This window comes from Pristiophorus japonicus, chromosome 3 (genome assembly GCF_044704955.1).
Source record: "Pristiophorus japonicus isolate sPriJap1 chromosome 3, sPriJap1.hap1, whole genome shotgun sequence".
In the NCBI taxonomy this organism is placed as follows: Eukaryota; Metazoa; Chordata; class Chondrichthyes; family Pristiophoridae; genus Pristiophorus; species Pristiophorus japonicus.
The window spans coordinates 111335698-111356797 of record NC_091979.1 but is presented as its reverse complement, the minus strand read 5'-3'; the positions used below and the strand labels follow the sequence as shown (position 1 = coordinate 111356797).

At 46.1% G+C, this 21100-nt stretch overlaps 1 protein-coding gene and 1 pseudogene across 1 annotated transcript in view; both read right to left on the bottom strand.

Moving 5' to 3' along the window:
* The window catches only part of cfap210 (cilia and flagella associated protein 210), a 123906-nt gene that overhangs the window by 68644 nt on the left and 34162 nt on the right, over positions 1 to 21100 (bottom strand). The window contains exons 3-5 of the mRNA XM_070875698.1: positions 12233 to 12310; positions 10979 to 11202; positions 462 to 635 (exon numbers count right to left, since the gene is read on the bottom strand). Coding sequence (XP_070731799.1) covers positions 462 to 635; positions 10979 to 11202; positions 12233 to 12310 — 476 coding nt within the window. The remainder of the gene's footprint in view (positions 1 to 461; positions 636 to 10978; positions 11203 to 12232; positions 12311 to 21100) is intronic.
* On the bottom strand, positions 4713 to 4951 carry LOC139260533 (U2 spliceosomal RNA; annotated as a pseudogene).

Below are 21100 nucleotides of genomic sequence, written 5' to 3'. Positions count from 1 at the left end.
CGCCTACATCCCATGAACGAATAAAAACAAAATGTCCCAGCTTCATGACATCAAAAAAACACTGAATGGCTCAAACCCTGTTTGTGCTCATCCTTGGCTGCTTGCGCTTACTTGTGCGTTACATGGAGGATACTCAATATCAACATTGAGGAAGGCTGCACAAGGTATGTAATCTTATTATCTCTCAATAAATGAAAATGATACAAGTTAAGTTCAGTAGTGTTGAAATCAAATCAACTGAAGACTGAGAGTAGTTACTATGGTATTATTATTACAGATTAATACTGTTATGAAAGACTATTATAAGAGCATCATATTGCAATTGTGAAGCAAAATTATGAGAATACATATAATAAATCAATTATATTTATAATATTCTCTTAAAATAAATAGAAATGTAATCACGAAAAAAAATTTAATTCAACATTAAATAAAATTTAGACAAAAAATTCATACTGTACATTAAATCCTTTCACTCTATCAGTCTGATAGAAAAGCAGAGTTCTGGCTCGTTCCATGCTTTCTTTTCTTTTCTGTGCCATATATTTTGCTTCCTCTAAATCTATTTGTTTCTTCTCCGCTTCTTCCTTTTCTTCACGTATTTTTCTTGCATCAAGCCTTAATTGTCTTTGACCCTAGGGTACAGATTTTTCTTTTTAAACTTAGAGTTTGAATGCAGATTGTAACATTGCTAACATAAAATATTATTAATCTTTCAAATACAGTACACTTCATCTACCCTCTATGTAATGTGATCCTCAGCAGCCAATTCTGTGTTAGTGACGGTCGAATAATTTTGCACAAAATGTAATATGACTTTTATAACAGTCCTAAGAGCCTAATATTGAGCATGAATATTCTACAATTGGGCAAAACTGAAATTCAAGCAACTTTTTTAAAATTGCAAATTAAGTTCCTATATAACTTTATCTCATTATTGATCAATAATATTCACTAACTGAAACTGTTTGGTAGACTTGTTTCTATCTGGGGAGAAATAACAGCCAGAGTGTGTGTGCATCATTTTTATCACAAGGATGCTGATTACTTAAAGAAACAATTTATATAAAACCAAACTTTTAGATGTCTCTGCCACGTGGATAAAAAATTACAAATTGTGGAGATTTCAACTACCTACTTATCAGGAACCTGAAACAGTGAAATAATTAGTTTTCAATTTTTCCAAAAAATATAGCTGTCAATATGATCAAAATATTAAAGACCAACACTGTCAATGTGATTGATATTCAAGATGTCTGTTCATGAAATATGTGTAAGGATAGGCAAGTATAGATTATTAAATAAAATAAGCTAGTTGGCATTATATAGAATTATACAATATTGAGCTAGAGTAGTGTAGGGTTGTTCGGTTAAAACACATTTCAGACAGACACACAGATGTACCAAACAGGCTTTTCAGCACAGCAGGGGCGAGTGTAAGAATGGAATGTCAATTGCTGCATGGACTCCAGTGTAGATATAGGGACTAAGTTCCTTTTGCAATAAAGATTGGAAGAGACAAGGGATTGAAAGCTACACAGAATCCAGCACTTGTGCATGGGGAACATCCAGAATGCAATAAACCTAAAAGACATTAATTGACATGTGGACTGAATAATAGCAGCTGACTTAATCACTAACCAAGCTGACCACTAAGCAAGCTGACCTATCAACAGAAGGTAATGACATATTGCACCCAATAGTTAACTATATAACTGCATTGTTGTATTTTAGGAACTCTATATAGTTTGATCTGGGACTAACAGTAGTGGAGAGAAGCCAACTCACCAGTCTTAATGTGTTCTATGCCTGCAAATCTTTGACATCAATCTCATGAACAGCACATGTAATGGATTGTATTAGTTTGTTTATTGATAAAAGTTATAAATCTAACTTCTTGTTATTTCCTAATCCTTGAACTTGCCGTGAGGTGAAGGATGGTGAGTATGCTAAAAAAAACCTGACAATATGGAGCTCAATTTCATCTTTACCTTTGGTGTACAAAAAAAAACCCAAGATATTTCACAGTTTGGTGCATAATGGCTGAAAAATGGGAATGAACTCTGACAGGTATACAACCTTTATACAATTATAACCTTCATGTAACTGTAAGTTTCATGCAACCACACTGTACACTGTATATATGTCCTGGAAATGCACACCTTGACCACAGGGGGTGAACTTGTGGGAGACACTCCTCACCTGGGCACTCAGGTATTTAAAGGGAGGTCCCATGCAGGGTCATCACTTCTTGGTCCTGGGAATAAAGGAAGGCCACGCAGTGCCGTGTCTGCAATACATGCCTCGTGTGATTCAGTAGCAAGATGCAGGGACACCACATTTGGCGACGAGAAATGGGAATCACCTAACCACGAGGATGGCCACTGGTAGCACAGAGGAGCGTAACTGTGTGGGTGAGGACTGGGACGACTTCGTTGGGAGACTCCAGCAGAATTTCGTCACGAAGGACTGGCTGGGAGCGGCAGCGGCTGACAAGCAGAGGGCGCATCAACTGACCAGCTGCAGACCAAAGACGTATGCACTGATGAAAGACCTGCTCGCACCCGAGAAGCTGGCAGACAAGTCCTTTGAAGAGCTCAGCCAGCTGATCAGTGAGCATCTCAAACTGGCGAGTAGCGTACACATGGCCCGGCACCGGTTCTACACACACCGCGTCGGGAGGGACAAAACATCTCGGACTTCGTTGCGGACCTGCGGCGCTTGGCCAGCCTCTGTAAGTTCACAGACGCCTGCAGGGGAGAGATGTTAAGGGATTTCTTCATTGAGGGCATTAGTCATGCCGGGATTTTCAGTAAACTCATAGAGACCAAGGATTTGACTTTAGAAGGGGCGGCGTTGATAGCTCAGACCTTCATGGCAGGGGAAGAGGAGACCAAGCAAATTTACGGTCGCAGCTCTGGTTCCAACGTGGCGATGGACCAGGGAGTTAACATTGTGAACGCAGCTCAGGACCCCGCAGGCAGGCAAGGGCATTTTGAAACCAGCCAGGCAGCAACAGACGCTAGGGTGGGCCCGCAACAGGGACAATGGAAAGGGGATCGGCAATTCACGCCATTTCGAGTAACAATGCGTCCCGTAATGAGACTATTGACACCCACCATCAGAGCGCTTAGAAACAACCAAAGTGACAATCAGAGAGGAATGCCTGGTAACAGCCCTTTTGCTAACAACAACCTCAGCTCATGTTGGAGGTGTAGGGGTAGATATACTGCAAAAAGCTGCAGGTTTCAGCACTTTATCTGTAGGAATTGCAACATCAGTGGACACGTGGCCAGAATGTGCAGGAAGACTGTAGCGAGGCTAATCTACGAGACAGAGGAACCAGACGAGGGGTCTGCAATGCAGGATGATGCTTGGGGCAAAGCCATGGATGCTGAAGTTCAGCGGGTTCATGTGGCTGACGTCCACAGCTCATATACCAAAACGCCACCCCTGATGATGAAAGTTTTATTGAATGGCATCCCGGTGCGCATGGAGCTGGACACAGGAGCCAGCCAGTCTCTTATGAGTGCCCAACAATTTGAGAGACTATGGCCACACAGAGCTAGCAGGCCAAAACTGGAACGCATTGACATGCAGCTACGGACGTACGCCAAAGAGATCATCCCAGTGCTAGGCAGTGCAAACTTGGTGGTAACACATAATGGGTCAGAGAACCGGCTGCCACCCTGGATTGTCCCGGGAAACGGTCCCGCACTTTTGGGGAGGAGCTGGCTAGCCGAGATGAACTGGAAATGGGGTGATGTGTATGCCATTTCATCTGTGGAGCAAAGCTCATGCTCACCGGTCCTACTGAAATTCTGGGCACTGTTTCAACCAGATGTCGGGACTTTCAAGGGCACCAAAGTAGTGATACGCATCACCCCGGACGCCAGACCAATGCACCACAAAGCCAGAGCGGTGCCGTATGTGATGCGTGAGAAAATTGAAAGTGAATTGGACAGGCTGCTCAGAGAGGGCACAATCTCGGCAGTTGAATTCGTTCCTGTTCTCAAAGCAGATGGCTCGGTCAGGATTTGTGGCGACTACAAGGCCACCGTCAACCGAGTGACACTGCAGGACCAATACCCGCTTCCGAGAGCGGAGGACCACTTTGCCATGCTGGCAGGTGGCAAGCTGTTCACCAAGTTGGACCTCACTTCAGCCTATATGACTCAGGAACTGGCTGAAGAATCCAAGCTTCTGACCACCATCACGATGCACAAGGGGCTATTTATCTACAACAGGTGTCCGTTTGGCATTCGTTCGGCGGCCGCTATGTTTAAGAGGAACATGGAAAGCTTGTTTAAATCCATTTCTGGATCGATCGTATTCCAAGACGTCATCCTAATAACGGGTCGAGACACCGAGGAACACCTCCAAAACCTGGGGGAGGTGCTACGCCGACTGGACCGGATAGGCTTGCGGTTGAAAAAGCCCAAGTGTGTGTTTTTGGCCCCAGAGGTCGAGTTTTTGGGCAGGAGAGTTGCCGCAGATGGGATTCGGCCCACCGAAGCTAAACTGAGGCGATTCCGGCCTGTCCGGGCTGGCCGCAGGGACTGTGCATGTTGGTGAATGTCCTTGTTTTTTTTGGTTTTTTTTGAAATTCGTAGCCAATCGTTCCAATTCTTTGTCAAATCACAAACGCCAGAGGTCACCTTGGGCCCATTCAAGGATCACTCTGCGCCAATGCTCTTAGCCAAAAGGCCTAGAGCCACTGCACCGTTCCTGGAAGTACTGCAATACCAGGGTCGTGCCATGGAGGTGGATGGGTCAGGTCCCCCACACACCTCCGTGGAGGTGGATGGGTCAAGCCACCCCACCCACCTCCTATTTCCAAAAAAGCAAGCATATACCTTCCTGATCCAGGGAGAACCACCTTGGGGTTATGGTGGTTACTCCCCTGTCAGGTCAGTTACGCATGATCTTAGCCAAAAGGCCGAGAAGCGATGTCCTTGTTGCTCGTCCACTGGCAGTGGTGTAGGTAACATCTCATGCTCTTCCTCAGGTTCCTCATTGTCTATGCTGAACCTTTTCTTTACTTGGTCCAAGTGTTTTCGGCATATCTGCCCATTGTTGAGTCTGACCACTATGATCCTATTCCCCTCTTTGCCAATTATGGTGCCCAGCTGGGCAATGCCCCCAGGGAGGCCCCTCTTAGTCCGTGGCCCTGGCCCACCAAGCCATGGTCATGCGTTCATGTAGACTACGCGGGCCCGTTCATGGGAAAAATGTTCCTGATCGTTGTCGATGCATACTCAAAATGGATCGGGTGCATCATATTCAACTCGTGCATGACATCCATCACAATGGAGAGTCTGCGCACGGTTTTCGCGACCCACGGCTTGCTGGACATTCTGGTCAGCGACAATGGCCCGTGCTTCACCAGCCATGAATTCCAGGAGTTTATGTCAGGTAATGGCATCAAACACGTCCGACACCGCCGTTCAAGCCGGCTTCCAATGGCCAGGCGGAACGTGCGGTCCAAGTCATAAAACAGGGCATGCTCCGTATCCAAGGACCCTCCCTTCAGCACCGCCTATCGCGCCTCCTGATGGCCTACAGGTCCCGCCCGCATTCGCTCACGGGAGTCCCGCCAGCGGAACTACTCATGAAACGCACGCTTAAAACGCGGCTGTCCCTCATTTATCCAGCCCTGGCAGACATTGTTGAGGGCAAGCGCCAGTCCCAAACCGAGTGCCATGATCAAAACGCAAGGGGGAGGTGTATAGAAATTGATGACCCGGTATTTGTTCTTAACCATGCTTTGGGACCCAAGTGGCTTGAGGGCACAATAATTGGCAAAGAGGGAAATGGGGTCTTCGTGGTCAGACTCAACAATGGGCAGATATGCCGAAAACACTTGGACCAAGTATAGAAAAGGTTCAGCATAGACACTGAGGAAGAGCATGAGATGTTACCTACATTACTGTCAGTGGGCAAGCAACAAGGACATGCACCAACATGCACAGTCCCTGCGGCCAGTCCGGACAGGCCGGAATCGCCTCAGGTGACAGAGATGCATGCCAAGGCTCAGCCACCAGAGCCCTAATTGCGGCGCTCCACAAAAGAGTGTCGACCACCTTAAAGATTTAACCTTTGACACAAAAAGACGTGAGGGGGGAGGTGATGTCATGTATGCAACCTTCATACAACTGTAACCTTCATGCAACCACACTGTACACTGTATATATGTCCTGGAAATGCACACCTTGACCACAGGGGGTGAACTTGTGGGAGACACTCCTCACCTGGGCACTCAGGTATTTAAAGGGAGGTCCCACGCAGGGTCATCACTTCTTGGTCCTGGGATTAAGGAAGGTCACGCAGTGACCGTGTCTGCAGTACATGCCTCATGTGATTTAGTAGCAAGGTGCAGGGACACCACAAACTCAGCAATGTGAAGATAGCATTTTACTATCTTGTGCTTGGGGATCAGCTACAGAAAACCATAATGCAGTGCTTCACTGAACTCAATGATGCAATAAAGTCTGCTGTTACACCAACCAGTGGCCACAGCGAGGTTGTGCAAAAATGTGCATTCATGATGATGCTGCCACTCAGGAGACAGCTGCAGATCCAGACTCTATGAATCACCCCTCCGAGTTTAGCTGCAAATCACGTTGGAACATGCGGTACAACACTATCATGGTCTCCTTGGTGAATAACAGTTTCTGCAGGCAAATTGAGGTATATGTGCCTCTATCCACAGAAGCAGCTGTAGGGGTACCCATGATTGAGTGCAGAGTGCCTCTGGTGCAACCTGAGCTCCCTAGGATCCTTCGATTGGGTCCTCTTCCTTCAAAAAGTCCAAGTGCATGTGGATTTCCTTGTGGAGAACTCTCGGAGCTATTGTTGTGATTGTAGGAGAAAAATGGCAGTGCCTAGATCATTGCTTCAAAGACTGCTGATCATTTAAATTGGGGGAAAACAGATATAGGTGCAGAAACACCCATCAATTGCTCCCACTGACCTTACAAACGTATGAAAATGGCAGTCAGGAAAAAATTAGCTGGTCCATCAAGCCTGTCCCATAATGTCTTGGTACAACTAATGCACATAATCATTCCCCCAACGACCCCCCCCCCCCCCCCCGCCCCTGCACCACCATCCACACACTCCCCGACCCGCTAGCCAGTCTCTGGGAGAAGCAAAAAAGAAGAAATAACACTAAGTGAATTTATGGGGGAAAAAATCTGTTATATTGCTCTGAGACCCTCAAAGGTGATCAAACAAGTTCCATGAAATCAAAGTGACTGGAAGACACATCTCATAATACGCCACCTACCATTTATATGCTGTGATGGATGCCACAGTTAAAAACTCATCTCGCTCCCTTTTGAACATTTGCAGCAAAATCTGGTCTCACTGGACGAGCCGGTAACTTGTTCTAAACGTTGACGACCCTCTGAAAAGAATTACCGCCTGACATCTAACCTAGTTCAATGCTTATATAATTTATACACATCCCTTGTTCTTCCCAACTTATCTAACTCAAATAGCATATCCATATAGACCACATATAATCCTTTCATTATGTTAATGTCCTCAATCAAATCTCTAAGGGCCCGAACTTGGTCAAAGCTAAGGCCCGCCTAAGTGCCGCCCAAAGGACCGCCCTGACAGTACTTTGGCAGGGAGATTCCTCAAAAAGACCTGCAAAGACCGCCCGGCGGCAAAAAAATGAATGTAGGCAGCAGCGGGTGAGAGCTCCCAATCTCGGTGGCAAATGCAACCCTCACCAAAGTGCCGCCATGGATTGAGTCCGGCCCAGGGAGGGGGGAAACACATACAAATAAAAGTTTACACAAAAAAAATCCACTGGAAAACCTTCAGGGGACCCCATCCACCTGAATGGCTGTAAAAAAAAATAAAAGAAGTTTACTAACATTTTTTTGCAAGTCTTCATACTTACCGTAAGGTTAGACCTGCCTCCACACAGCGGTCCTTCCCCCTGATGCCGCCGACTACCGCTGCAGCAATTTGGCAGCTCTGCAGGTGGGAGGACTTGCGCACTAGTGGACGTCAGCGGGCGGTTCCCAGCGCTCCTCTCCCCCCACTGGCGGGAGGCCTAGAGGAAACTGGCACCGAGGGGAGACCTCCCAGAAAACTTGGCGCTAGCAGGCGATAAGTGCACTAATTTCGGGGCCTAAGTCTCTGCTTTTCTGGAGTAAAACACCCCAGCTCTAAGCCTATTGTGGTACGCAAGGGTCTTTAAATTAGGTATCAATCCAGTGGCCCTCCACTGAACTTATTCCAGGGCCTCTGTATCCCCACACTAGGAGGGGACCAAATCTATGCACAATATTCTCAATGAGGCCTAATCAAAGTCTTACACATAGACAGTATAGTGTTTTTAGTTTTCTTTTTGATCATCCTGACGATATATCCTAGTATTCTATTTGCTTTACCTATAGCCTCGCGGCACCGGTAGTGCGCAGTCAGTGATTCATGTCCTACAACACCCAAGTGTCTCTCCAACACAAGTCATAAGTTCACAACCCTGCATGGTGTGCACATGCTTGGCGTTAGCCCCATCCACAAAAGTAACACTATCTTTTATCTATATTAAGTTACATCTGCCAGATGCCGATGTATTCCCCCATCGCATCTAGATCTGCTTGTAATCTACTTTTCTCATGTAATATTCTCATCTACCCACACAGATCTTTGCATCATCTTGTGGACAGTTTCCACAATGCCTTCATCGAGGTCACTGATAAAGCTGGTGGACGAGTTCCGAGTAGAGCACTTGCTTTGGGAGTCTCATGTCTGGCATGTAAACTATGTGGCTGCCCAGCAGAGCTGATCAAGTGTGGTCAGTGCTTCAATGCTGGGGATGTTGACCTGGATGAGGATGTTTGTGCCTCTGTCCTCCCAGGGGATTTGCAGGATCTTGCGCAGATATCGCTGGTGGTATTTCTCCAGCGACTTGAGGTGTCTACTGTACATGGTCCACATCTCTGAGCCATACAGGAGGGCGGGTATTACTACGGTCCTGTAGACCATGAGCTTGGTGATAGTTTTGAGGGACTGATCTACAAACACTCTTTTCCTCAGATGGCCGAAGGCTGCACTGGCGCACTGGAGGCGGTGTTGGATCTCATCATCAATGCCTGCCCTTGTTGATAGGAGGCACCCGAGATAGGGGAAGTGGTCCACGTTGTCCAGGGCCACGCCGTGGATCTTGATGTTTGGGAGGCAGTGTTGTGCGGCGAGGACAGGCTGGTGTAGGACCTTTGTTTTACTAATGTTTAGTGTAAGGTCCATGCTTTCATACGCCTCGGTGAATACATCGACTATGTCCTGGAGTTCAGCCTCTGTGTGTGCACAGACGCAGGCCGTCCGCATACTGTAGCTCGACGACAGAGGTTGGAGTGGTCTTGGACCTGGCCTGGAGATGGTGAAAGTTGAACAGCTTCCCACTGGTTCTGTAGTTTAGCTCCACTCCAGCGGGGAGCTTATCAACTGTGAGGTGGAGCATGGCAGCGAGGAAGATTGAGAAGAGGGTTGGGGCGATGACGCAGCCCTGCTTGACCCCGGTCCGGACATGAATGGGGTCTGTGATGGATCCGTTGGTAAGGATCACGGCTTGCATGTCGTCGTGGAGCAGGCGGAGTATGGTGACGTACTTTTGGGGGCATCCGAAATGGAGGAGGACGCTCCATAGACCCTCGCGGTTGACAGTGTCAAAGGCCTTTGTAAGGTCGAAGAGGGCCATGTACAAGGGCTGGCGCTGTTCCCTGCATTTTTCCTGCAGCTGTCGCGCTGCAAAAATCATGCCCGTTGTGCCCCGGAGGGGACGAAATCTGCACTGCGACTCCGGGAGAAGCTCCTCGGCCACAGGGAGACCAAAGGCGGGCAGAGGAAACGTTACAAGGACACCCTCAAAGCCTCCCTGATAAAGTGCGACATCCCCACTGATACCTGGGAGTCCTTGGCCATAGACCGCCCTAAGTGGAGGAAGTGCATGCGGGAGGGCGCTGAGCTCCTTGAGTATCGTCGCCGAGAGCATGCAGAAATCAAGCGCAGGCAGCGGAAGGAGTGTGCGGCAAATCAGGCTTCCTGCCCACCCTTTCCCTCAACGACTATCTGTCCCACCTGAGGCAGAAACTGTGGTTCTTGTATTGGACTGTACAGCCACCTATGAACTCATGCTAAGAGTGGAGGCAAGTCTTCCTCGATCCCAAGGGACTGTCCATGATGATAATGATGGCTGGTGACGTGCAATGGTCCTAACACCAATTCCTGCAGGACTCCACTAGTAACTGGTTCCCACACAGAACCACTACAGTTAATAACAACCTTTTGCCTATAAGATGCAACCCAAAAACCTGCCTGTTTATTAAGTAGCCCATTATGTGGTACTTTGTCAAAAGGTTTTTGAAAATGCAGGTATACAGTGTCAACCAGGCTGCCTACATTTACCAAACTAGCAAATTCCTCAAAAAAGTGTTGAATGTTGAAAGTCTCTAATAATACCTTCTCTGTCAAGGTGTCATACAGTGGGGTTGCTTTCAACTCACCCGCCAGTCAGAAACCAGGCAGGGGGACTGTTAAAATGGAGTGGGGCATTTATCCACTCCTTTCCCATCCGATCTGGTCAATTGCATAAATGCTTCGAAATTGCATGCACAACTCAATGACATCACATGGCCCCCTTTTGCATACTTCCAGTGACAAACTGGAGGGAAATTGGATGTGGTGCTGAATGAAGTCACAACCCTCCAATCTCCACACCCTCCCCCCCTTTCACTCACTTTACATCTATTTATCAGGCATAATGGATTGGAAGAGCAACCCAACTATACTTTGGAGCACAGTAGAAATGCAAGCACAGTAAAATTCTGGGAATATAAACACACTTTCTTTTTCTATTTTAACTAATAGAAGAATACAAGCAAACAATAAAGTGGTATAGTATTGTACAACACAAAAACAACAGAAAAATGGTGCAGGATATTTAAATTTTGCTTACTGCAATGGTGTTTGTCCAATGTTTAGTCACTTCTTTAGATTTTAAGTGTAAGGCTTCTCTTTCTTCCATTTGGGCACGTAAAAATTCTGCCTCTCTATTTATACCATTCATATCATCCTGCATTCTTTGCCATTCTGCTTTTGGAAGTACTGTAACTTGTCGAAGGTCCACCAAATTTGGAAAAAGTAATCCACCAGAGTCATTGGGTTTGTCATAAATCTGTGCTAAAATTCCCAAAATATCAATTATGTAATACAAAATTTCAAAAAAGTTCAGTAAAGTTCCCACCACTTATAGCAAAAGCATTGCGACTAACGTGATTTACCTGCTATAAGTAGTGGACAGTAAAACCAATCTCCGATTCAATAAGAACTGATCATCAGTACCTCATATTTGAGGCCAACAGCAGAACATGTACAGTTTAAACCAAACAAACTTAAAACACTAATGTGTTTTTATTCATCTTCATGCATCCTATTATGGCCAGTTCAAATGACTTCAGGATAAGTGCTCACATTTACAAGTACGGTCAAGCTTTTGTAATGCGTGACTGGGACTCCAATTTAACTGGGAACATTTTGTCACAGAAATCCCCAGTGCATAGAAAGAGGAGTGCTGTGAAGTAGTGCGTAAATCGATAAGTACAGTGGATTAACGAGGTGCAAAGAATTTAGTGAACTGCCCAAATTACCTGACGCGCTTAATATGTTTTAAGCGGCACCTTTGCAATTGACTTTGATGGTACTGGCAAACAGTGAGCGCTATTTACTAGTTACGGTGTCCTAGCCAATATTTATCCCTCAACCAACATCACTAAAAAACAGATTATCTGGTCATTATCAGATTGCTGTTGATGGAAACTAGCTGTGCACAAATTGGCTGCCGCATTTTCTACATTACAACAGCGACTGCACTTCAAGAAGTACTTCATTGGCTGTAAAGCACTTTGAGCCATCCAGTGGTTGTAAAAGGTGCTATATAAATGCAAGTCTTTCTTTTATTTGTCCAACATAGATGGCATAATAAGTGTGGACAGTGTAAGTGGTGGAGACTGTACTTCCATCTCCTCTTGGTCTGTACCCAGATCTGGAATTTATCTACATTTGAATATTTGGACACCATCCAAAATCAGTGAATTATATTGGTAGCATAAATTAACAATTCTAAGTGTTGCTCATTAAATGGCATTAACTCGTAATTTTCTAATCTTTTGATCACCCAAAATCAGTTTTACTGCTACATCCTATTACTTACCATTCACTTTCCCAAGATCCTTCTCCTCATGACATCTTGACACACACACATTGGTTCTCCGAACCGAAGATATTCTACCTACAATCCATAAATAATAGATATAAAGAGCAGGAAAACACTATCCCAAACTGCACAATTATAATAATTACCGCTGATTAACACCTTTGGGTTCCCATCAGCGATCCAAATACTTATTTAAACTCACAAGTTATTTAAACTCACTTAGCAATGTCTCTTGCGAGGAATCTTATCAAACACATTCATGTTTTAAGGGAAAAGGACCATACTTTACTGTTTATATCTGGGGTTTTATACATGATATCTATTTTGGCCTTGAATCAATTCAAAATGAAAACCCAACCAAAGTTTGGTCATCGGCTGGAACGCTGTATGACATTAGCTGAAGCACCATTTAACTTGGGCTCACCTTCAAAGATATAAAAATCTAATGTGACAATTTACTGTACAACTGATAACTGTTTTATTTAACTATGTGTATCACACGAAAGTTAGTACCACTATAATGTTTTTTTTAATTATTTGTTCACGGGATGTGGGCATTGCTGGCAAGGCCAGCATTTATTGCCCCTCGCCTTGAGAAAGTGGTGGTGAGCTGCCACCCTGAAATGCTGCAGTCCATGTGATGAAGGTACTCCCACAGTGCTGTCTTTGTTGTAGCGGTTTTGATACAACTGAGTGGCTTGCAGAGAGCAGTTAAGAGTCAACCACATTGCTGTGGGTCTGGAATCACATATAGGCCAGACGGGGCAAGGACGGCAGATTTCTTTCCCTAAAGGACATTAGTGAACCAGTTGGGTTTTTCCAACAAGCCCGTAATTTCATGGTCACCATTACTGATACTAGCTTTTTAATTCCAGATTTATTTAATTAACTGAATTTAAATTCCCCCAGCTAGGATTTGAAATCTCGTTTCTGGATTATTAGTCCAGGCCTCTGGATTACTAGTCCAGTACAATAACCACTATGCTACCGTACCCCTAATAATGTTTAGTATCAGTGGTTACCATTAATAAAGATCTAAAAAAGGTGACAGAAAATAAGCATCAATGAATAAAATCTAACTCATTACAAGCACAAAAATCAACTTGATTTTTAAGTATTGCCATACCATAGCAGTAGAACACAATTACAATTAACTTCCAAAATATATTAAGCAATTGCCAAGATTAACTTTTGTAGTTTATGTCATAAGGTAAAGCAAGTAGATTTCCAGGGTTAAGACTGTAACTTTCTTTTATTAAAAAAAACATATAGGGCTAGAAATTCGATAGGTTTGTGACCATTGTTCCGCCAGGGCGAAGCGATATATATATTTTTTTTGGCGCTAAACGAGTCGCACAACATTTTGCGCCCGGGCGGAAATTTTGGCAGTGGTTTTATGCCGGCGCTAAAAGTTTACGCCTGCCCGATTTTTTAAGCATTTTTATAACGCCAATCGGCATGCAACGCTGCACTATTGCTGCGGGTGGTAAATTCGCAGTTACCGCACGTTTCATCGCCCACCCGAAAACCCGCCTGGAAAAAACAGTCGGACCCAGGGCACACCCGACGCTAACGGCGCCATCTTGAAAATGGAGCACAAGTTCAGTGCATCAAAGGAGTTCGCGAACAAAAGCTGCGTTTTAAACAGTGAAGTTTTATTTGAGTTCATTGTTCATTATACAGGATATTTAAGGACATTTAAAAAAATGGGGGCTATACTATGTCAGCCTTTATTCATGGCTGCTTTTTGTATGCAGCGTTGAGCTTGAAGAAGGCTTATTGCTGAGAATTTTGAGCGTAATCAAGGAGCACACAGACATGTGGGGAAGAGGCCTTACGTCCCATTAGTTTACAGGGAAAAGCGCTTAAACCTGCAGCTCTGAGGCACAGTGCATTGGAAGGCAGTGCTTCCGAAAAGAGGTCGTTACAGAGATATGCCAGCTCATAAAGGCAGACCTACAGTCTACCAGCAGCAACTGGATTCCATTGACTGTACGCACATCACCCTGCGAGCATCTTTCCTCAGTCCACAGGTTTACTGAAACCGTAAAGATTCCACTCCCTGAACGTACAGATTGTCTGCGACCATATTCAGCGCATCATGGCAGTAAATGCCCAATTTCCAGGGAGCATCCATGATGCTTTCATCTTATGTAAGAGCACTGTCTCATTCCTGTTCAAGCGTCAGCCACAAGGCCAGAGCTGGATGCTGGGGGACAATGGTTACGGCTTCGCCACCTGGCTCATGACTCCCCTCCGGAACCCTCAAGACAGAAGCCGAGCATCGCTATAATGACAGCCGTATAGCCACACACAATATCGTCGAAAAGACAATTTGAGTGCTCGAGTAGTGCTTCCGATGCCTGGACCACTCTGGAGGCTGCCGGCAATACTCCCCTCAGCAGGTTCATTGTGGTGTGCTGCATGTTACAACTTAGCTATCATGAGGGAACAGGATTTGCCACCGGCGACTGCAGGACGACCTCAGTAGAGAGGGGAGGAGTAGGAGGATGAGGAGCCTGGCGAGGAACCCATAACACATCCACCACCACCACAGGGGAGGCCTCGTAGAGCTTTCGCCACTGCAAATATCTTACATCAGCAGCTCATAATTCAACGCTTTGCTTGAAGAGTGAACGGCACGTTTGACCATTGCCTGGCCGCTCTATCCCACCATGTTGACTATTCCCCTTTTTATTTTGAAAATGAGACACTACACAGGAATGGTTAAGGTGAACAAAAGAATGTATTAAACATACAGTAACTTGAATAAGATTTATTAAACATTGTAACTTGAATAAGATTTAACTTGAATAAAATTTAAACATCTCAAAAGTGGAACAAAATTTATTAAACATTATTGTAAATTGGAAAACTTGAAAAACTTTAATAAAATATCAACAACAAAACAGCAACAAAACAACGACAAATTAACAACCCCTGCACCGAATGTCTTTTACCTGTGGCCCCCTCCTCCCCCCCCCACCCCCACCCTCATCCTAATCCCCCTCCCTCACATCATGACCCTACCCAAGTTGGCACCAAGAGTTCGTGCAGCACGGTGGCCAGAGTCCTGCTGTATTGGAGGGAAAGACAATGGAAGGCCCAGCTTCTGACTGGCGAGCCTCTTGCTCGGCCTCACCACTTACAGATAATGTCGGTCTGGGTGTGACACTGGGGACTTTAGTATCAAAGATCGAGACCATCAACTGCGTGTGGGCATTGACAGCATCGGTGGTTTCGCGGCTCGCATCGACAATCTGCGACATGCCCTCCCTCATGTTCGCGGATAGTGCCGCAATGCTTGCGGGAATACTACCCAAGACCTCCAGGAGCTGACGGGTGAACTGGACACTCTCCCTGGACAATCCCACCATGTCCAGGTATGCATCTGGCTGTCTGTCAGCAGACCGGCTTTGCCGACACACCCTCCTGAGAGGCGACATACGGGATTCAACCCCAGTGGTGTGTTGCTGCACGCCATTCGCACCCGGGGCCTTGGATGGCTCAAAGCCAGAGAATGTTTCTTCATCGGATGAGCTAGTGGCCGCAGCAAAAAAGAGGTGCTGAGTGCATCGGCCCCCTCACCCCACCCCACCCCGGAATAGGTTGATCAGTTTGGTCCTCACATGGAGGTTCCTCATCCTCGGCGTCACCCTCATCCCCCTCCTCCACCCTCACCTGACGGACTGAGGTGGAGGTTTCCATTCGAGGATGTGGCGCATGCGACTCCTCATCTGGAAATAGAAAACAACAGACAAGTGGTTAGCAGCAGGGAAGGAGGCAGGGTGACATGAATAAGGTCACATAGCACAGGTTCGTATGATCATCATCATCATTGGCAGTTCCTCGGAATCGAGGCAGACTTGCTTCTGCTCTTAATATGAGTCCTTAGGTGGCTGAAAAGTCCAATACGAGAACCACAGTCCTTGTCACAGGTGGGACAGATAGTCGTTGAGGGAAAGGGTGGGTTGGAGAGGTTTACCGCACGCTCTTTCCGCTGCCTGCGCTTGATTTCTGCATGCTCTTGGCGATGAGACTCGAGATGCTTAGCGCCCTCCCGGATGTACTTCCTCCACTTAAGGCAGCCTTTGGCCACGGGCTCCCAGGTGTCAGTGGGGATGTTGCACTTTATCAGGGAGGCTTTGAGGGTGTCCTTGTAACGTTTCCTCTGCACACCTTTGGCTCGTTTGCTGTGAAGGAGTTCAGAGTAGAGCGCTTGCTTTGGGAGTCTCGTGTCTGGCATGCAGACAAGTGGCCTGTCCAGCGGAGCTGATCAAGTGATCAAGTCATCAAGATCCACGGCGCGGCCCTGGACAACGTGGATAATTTCCTATACCTCGGGAGCCTTTTATCAACAAGAGCAGACATTGATGACGAGATTCAACACTGTCTCCAGTGCACCAGTGCAGCCTTCGGAAAAGAGGGTTTGAAGACGAGGCCCTCAAAACTGCCCCCCAAGCTCTACTGTAGGGCTCATAGGCATGGACCATGTACAGAAGACACCTCAAGTCGCTGGAGAAATATCACCTACGATGTCTCTGCAAGATCCTACAAATCCCCTGGGAGGACAGATGCACCAACATTAGCATCCTCGACCAAGCCAACATCCCCAGCATTGAAGCACTGACCACACTTGATCAGTTCAGATGAAGGACCGCTGCTACTGCATTATATGTAGTCGAGAGTCACTGCATCACATTGCCCGAACCCTAGTCCACAGACACTACAGCACATCACCCGAACCCTAGTACACAGACACTACATCACATCGTCTGAACCTTAGTCCACAGACACTACATCACATTGCCCCAACCCAGCCCAGGGATTTTGCAGGACTTAGCCTCAGTTTCGAACGGGGGCCCAGCACCCCCATGGGTAGTTGACCTCACTGAGGCACCGATCAGACCTGCCACGCGCTCCTCCAGGTCTATCAGAGGCATTGTTCTGGGTAGACCGCCGCCTGTCCATCGCTATTCACGGCGGTTGTGGGACATCTTTCCCTGCAAAGATGACAATGGGAATGGTTACCAGAGGGCACTTGTGGCACACATAGGTAGCCATCAAAGCACTTACACCATACTGTGTATTTAATACAGTCCTCTGTTTAATGGCCCTGGAAGTTGCAAGTGGTTCATGAGGAAGACATCAAAATGCAAAAACATTTTTTAAGATCTCAGAAAGCAGTCTTAATAATATGTAACGATAATTCATGGTAAATAAGGTGCAATACTAAGCCTACCTATACCAACATGTGTCAGATTTACAATTTAAGTAATGAAAGAGTGCATCAATAAAAATATTACTTACTCTAATGATACTGCAATGATCATTGAACCTCTTGCAGCACTGGGTGTGGGTCCTTCTGATGTCATCCAAAAATGACACCTCCTCAGATATGCTGGTCCAAAAACACCTATAAACCGCTGGAAGGGGTGTCCTTGCACCCCTCCTATTTAATTTCCCCCCCCATTTCCTCCCTACAGCTGCGATAAGGGCCTTGTTCACCTCATCACTGAATTTCCTCGCTCTCTGCCTGCTCCCCTCTCCTTCTTCCATCGTGCCTGCTTTCTGTAATTGGCTGATTCAGCCCTGGGAGTACTGCGCATGCGCGGACACTCCATGCCAGCTGACCAGAAACACAGGAAGAAGAAAAAAATGACTAAAAAAAGGCCAAAAGAAAACGAAAAAAAAATTCGCACAAGCGCAGAAGGTCCATTATTTTTTCGATCGCAAATTTCGGTTCCATTGCATAAATTCAGTTGTGCAATGCTGGATTTATCACTATCGCTATTGCCGGTCACTGTTTGGCGAATTTTGCTAGGTCCAGCAATATCGGTACCCCAGCGGTAAAAGAAAAATGACGCCACGATTATCGCCCAAAAACGGGCGAAATCGCTAAAACCCAAATTTCTAGTCCCAAATTTCTTTGTTCAGGTAATGGTTTAACTGCTGTAATGAAACAGTTCAGTTCTCCTTGATGAGCTGTTAAACCAAGGCCCCGTCTGCCCTCTCAGTGGACGTAAAAGATCCCATGGCACTATTTCGAAGAAGAGCAGGGGAATTATCCCCGGTGTCTTGGCCAATATTTATCCCTCAAACAACATAACAAAAAAACAGATTATCTGGTCATTATCACATTGCTGTTTGAAGGAGTTTGCTGTGCGCAACTTTCGCACATTATAACAGTGACTACACTCCAAAAGTATTTCATTGGATGTATAAGCGCTTTGAGACGTCTGGTGGTCGTGAAAGGCGCTATATAAATCCAAGTCTTTCTTTCTTTCTTTTCTTTCCTTTGTGGTGCGCTGGTTCTGGTCTCCAGGATCCAGCTTTGGTAATTTGTCTGCGGTCATCTTCCTTCCTAGGTTAATGCAATTTTCTTCTTTCACTAACAGCCACCTAACACGAGTACACTTGTATACTGTTATACTATGGCCCATATCTTGCTGGAAAAATAACAGAGTTCACAACGCACGCCTTTATTAATGTGTAAATGGATTAACGTGTTCAGGCAAAGAAGAGATATGCCATGAGTTGCGAAACAGCATAACTTAGTGGTCCAGTTACGCCGCTCCACCATTTGTTGCGCACAAACGGCAGCTCGCCCTCAACCTCTCCGCTATTTTTAAGAACTTGCTGCATTTTGCACATTAATTGCCCATTAAACTTATCGCTGAAAGTAAGGGCGCATACTTACAGTGCAGGCTCAAAGGGCCGAATGGCCTGCTCTTGCACCTATTTTCTATGGGTTTTTTTCTATGTTTAACAGCACAATTACTCTTAACAATGTGAGAATTTTTAATGCAATGCTAATCAACTTCTTTGGCCCAGAAAACAAACAATTTAAACAGTTGAGTCTAATTCCTTGTATGTTATAAATTCTTCTTGAAGATTCAAAACATTTCAAATGTAATTTTTTTTCTTACTTTTCCTTTGTCCCTTTTTCCTCTCTCTCATACCATTCTTTCTTTCCCTCTCTTTATTTATCTTTCTGTACCTGATTTGACTCTAAATTACCCTCCTTCCCCATCATTCCTATTTCTTTCTCAATCCTTAAATCTCATTGGTTAAGAGGATACACAATTGGCCCCATCATTCACTAAGGTCTCAGATGACCCATTGCCCTTACTGCACCATCATCAGCTCGTACTTTTGTTCAATATGGTTACAGTTGAACTTCTACATCAACTCCACTTTCCCGCCCTATCCCCATATCCATTGATTCCCTTAGTGCCCAAAAATCTATTGATCTCAGTGTTGAATATACTCATCGATTCAGCAAACACAACCCTTTGGGCTAGAGAATTCCACAGATTCACGAACCTCTGAATGAAGAAATTTCTCCTCATCTCAGTCCTAAATGGCCGACCCTTTATCCTGAGGCTATGGGGCCGACTATGGAGAAGTTCAGCCTCCCAAAAAGGCTACTTACTGCTAGAACACGGTGGCCAGGCGGTGGAGTCGAGCGGCCGCCTATTTCCGGTCCAATGGCCGTCACGATCGAAATTCACCTTGGGGATTTTTCGGGCTGTCCCCCACTTCCGCCCCGGTGCTGCCAACCGTCCGAAGTGAGTCATCAAAGCGCACACCGCCATGGCACCCCCCACGAAATTTAGCTGGAAAAAATAATAGATCCGCCGCGCAGTGCTCCCGACAGCTTTTTCTGTCAGTGCACCTTCCTTTCACTGTGTGAGCCACGGCAGCATGGCGGCCCTTCAAGAGGAGGGCGCACTGTCGCGGCCGCCATGTTTTCTTTTGCCGGCCGACTTGCCGATCGGCTGGACAATTATGGCCCCAGGTTCAGCTGGGCCACCAACAGGCAGCCTGGCACCCTCTCTTGTGTTCCGGGCCACTGGCCCGGCCGAAACCCTCCCTGGTGGCCCAGTGGCTGAGCCGAAATAATTGCTGCTTCTCTCCCCTTTAAATGAGGGGAGAAACATGGTGACGCAAATGCGCACTGACATCAGCATCGCTCCGCCGCTGACTGACAGCGGCGGAGACTCCGTCCCGCCCCGACTTCCGACCCTCACCAGCACTCACCGCCGCATTTCCGCCCCCATTATGACCGACTTCTGGTCCGCTCAAAAAAAATTGCCCAAGAGCTGAAAATGGTTCAAGAATCCACCTCGTCTGATACGACGGCAAAAACACTTTGAAAACGGTAGATGCGCCAAGTTTCCGGCGGGGTTGAATTTCTATCCCTATGTCTCTGGTAATAGCCTCTCCAGCTAGTGAAAACAGCCTCTCAACATTTACCCTGTCACGCCCTCTAAGAATTTTATACATTTCAATGAGATCACCTCTCATTCTCCTAAACTCCAGAGAATATAGGCCCATTCTAATCATTGTCTCTTTATAGGACAACCCTCTCATCCCAGGAAACAATCTAGTGAACCTGTGTTGCAACCCCTCCAAGGAAAGTATATCCTTCCTTAAATAAGGTGAACAAAACTGTGCACAGAACTCCAGACGTGGTCTCACCAAAGACATAATTGCAGCAAGACTTCATTACTCTTGTACTCCAGCCCCACTGCAAAAAGGCAAACATACCATTTGTCTTCCTAATCGCTTGCTGTACCTACATATTAACTTTCTGTGATCCATGTACAAGGACACACAAATCCCTCTGAATACCAACATTTACTAGTCTCTCATCTTTTCAAAAATATTCTGCTTCTCAATTCTTCCAACCAAAGTGGATAATTTCACACTTCCCCCGATATGATACTCCATCTGCCATCTTCTTGTCCAATCACTTAACTAGTCTATGGGCTAGACTTTCCCCAAGGCCCTCACTGCCCGATCGCCGCCCAGAAAATACTGCTAAGCTTCATCAGCTAACACCGGTGAAAGTTTCCACTA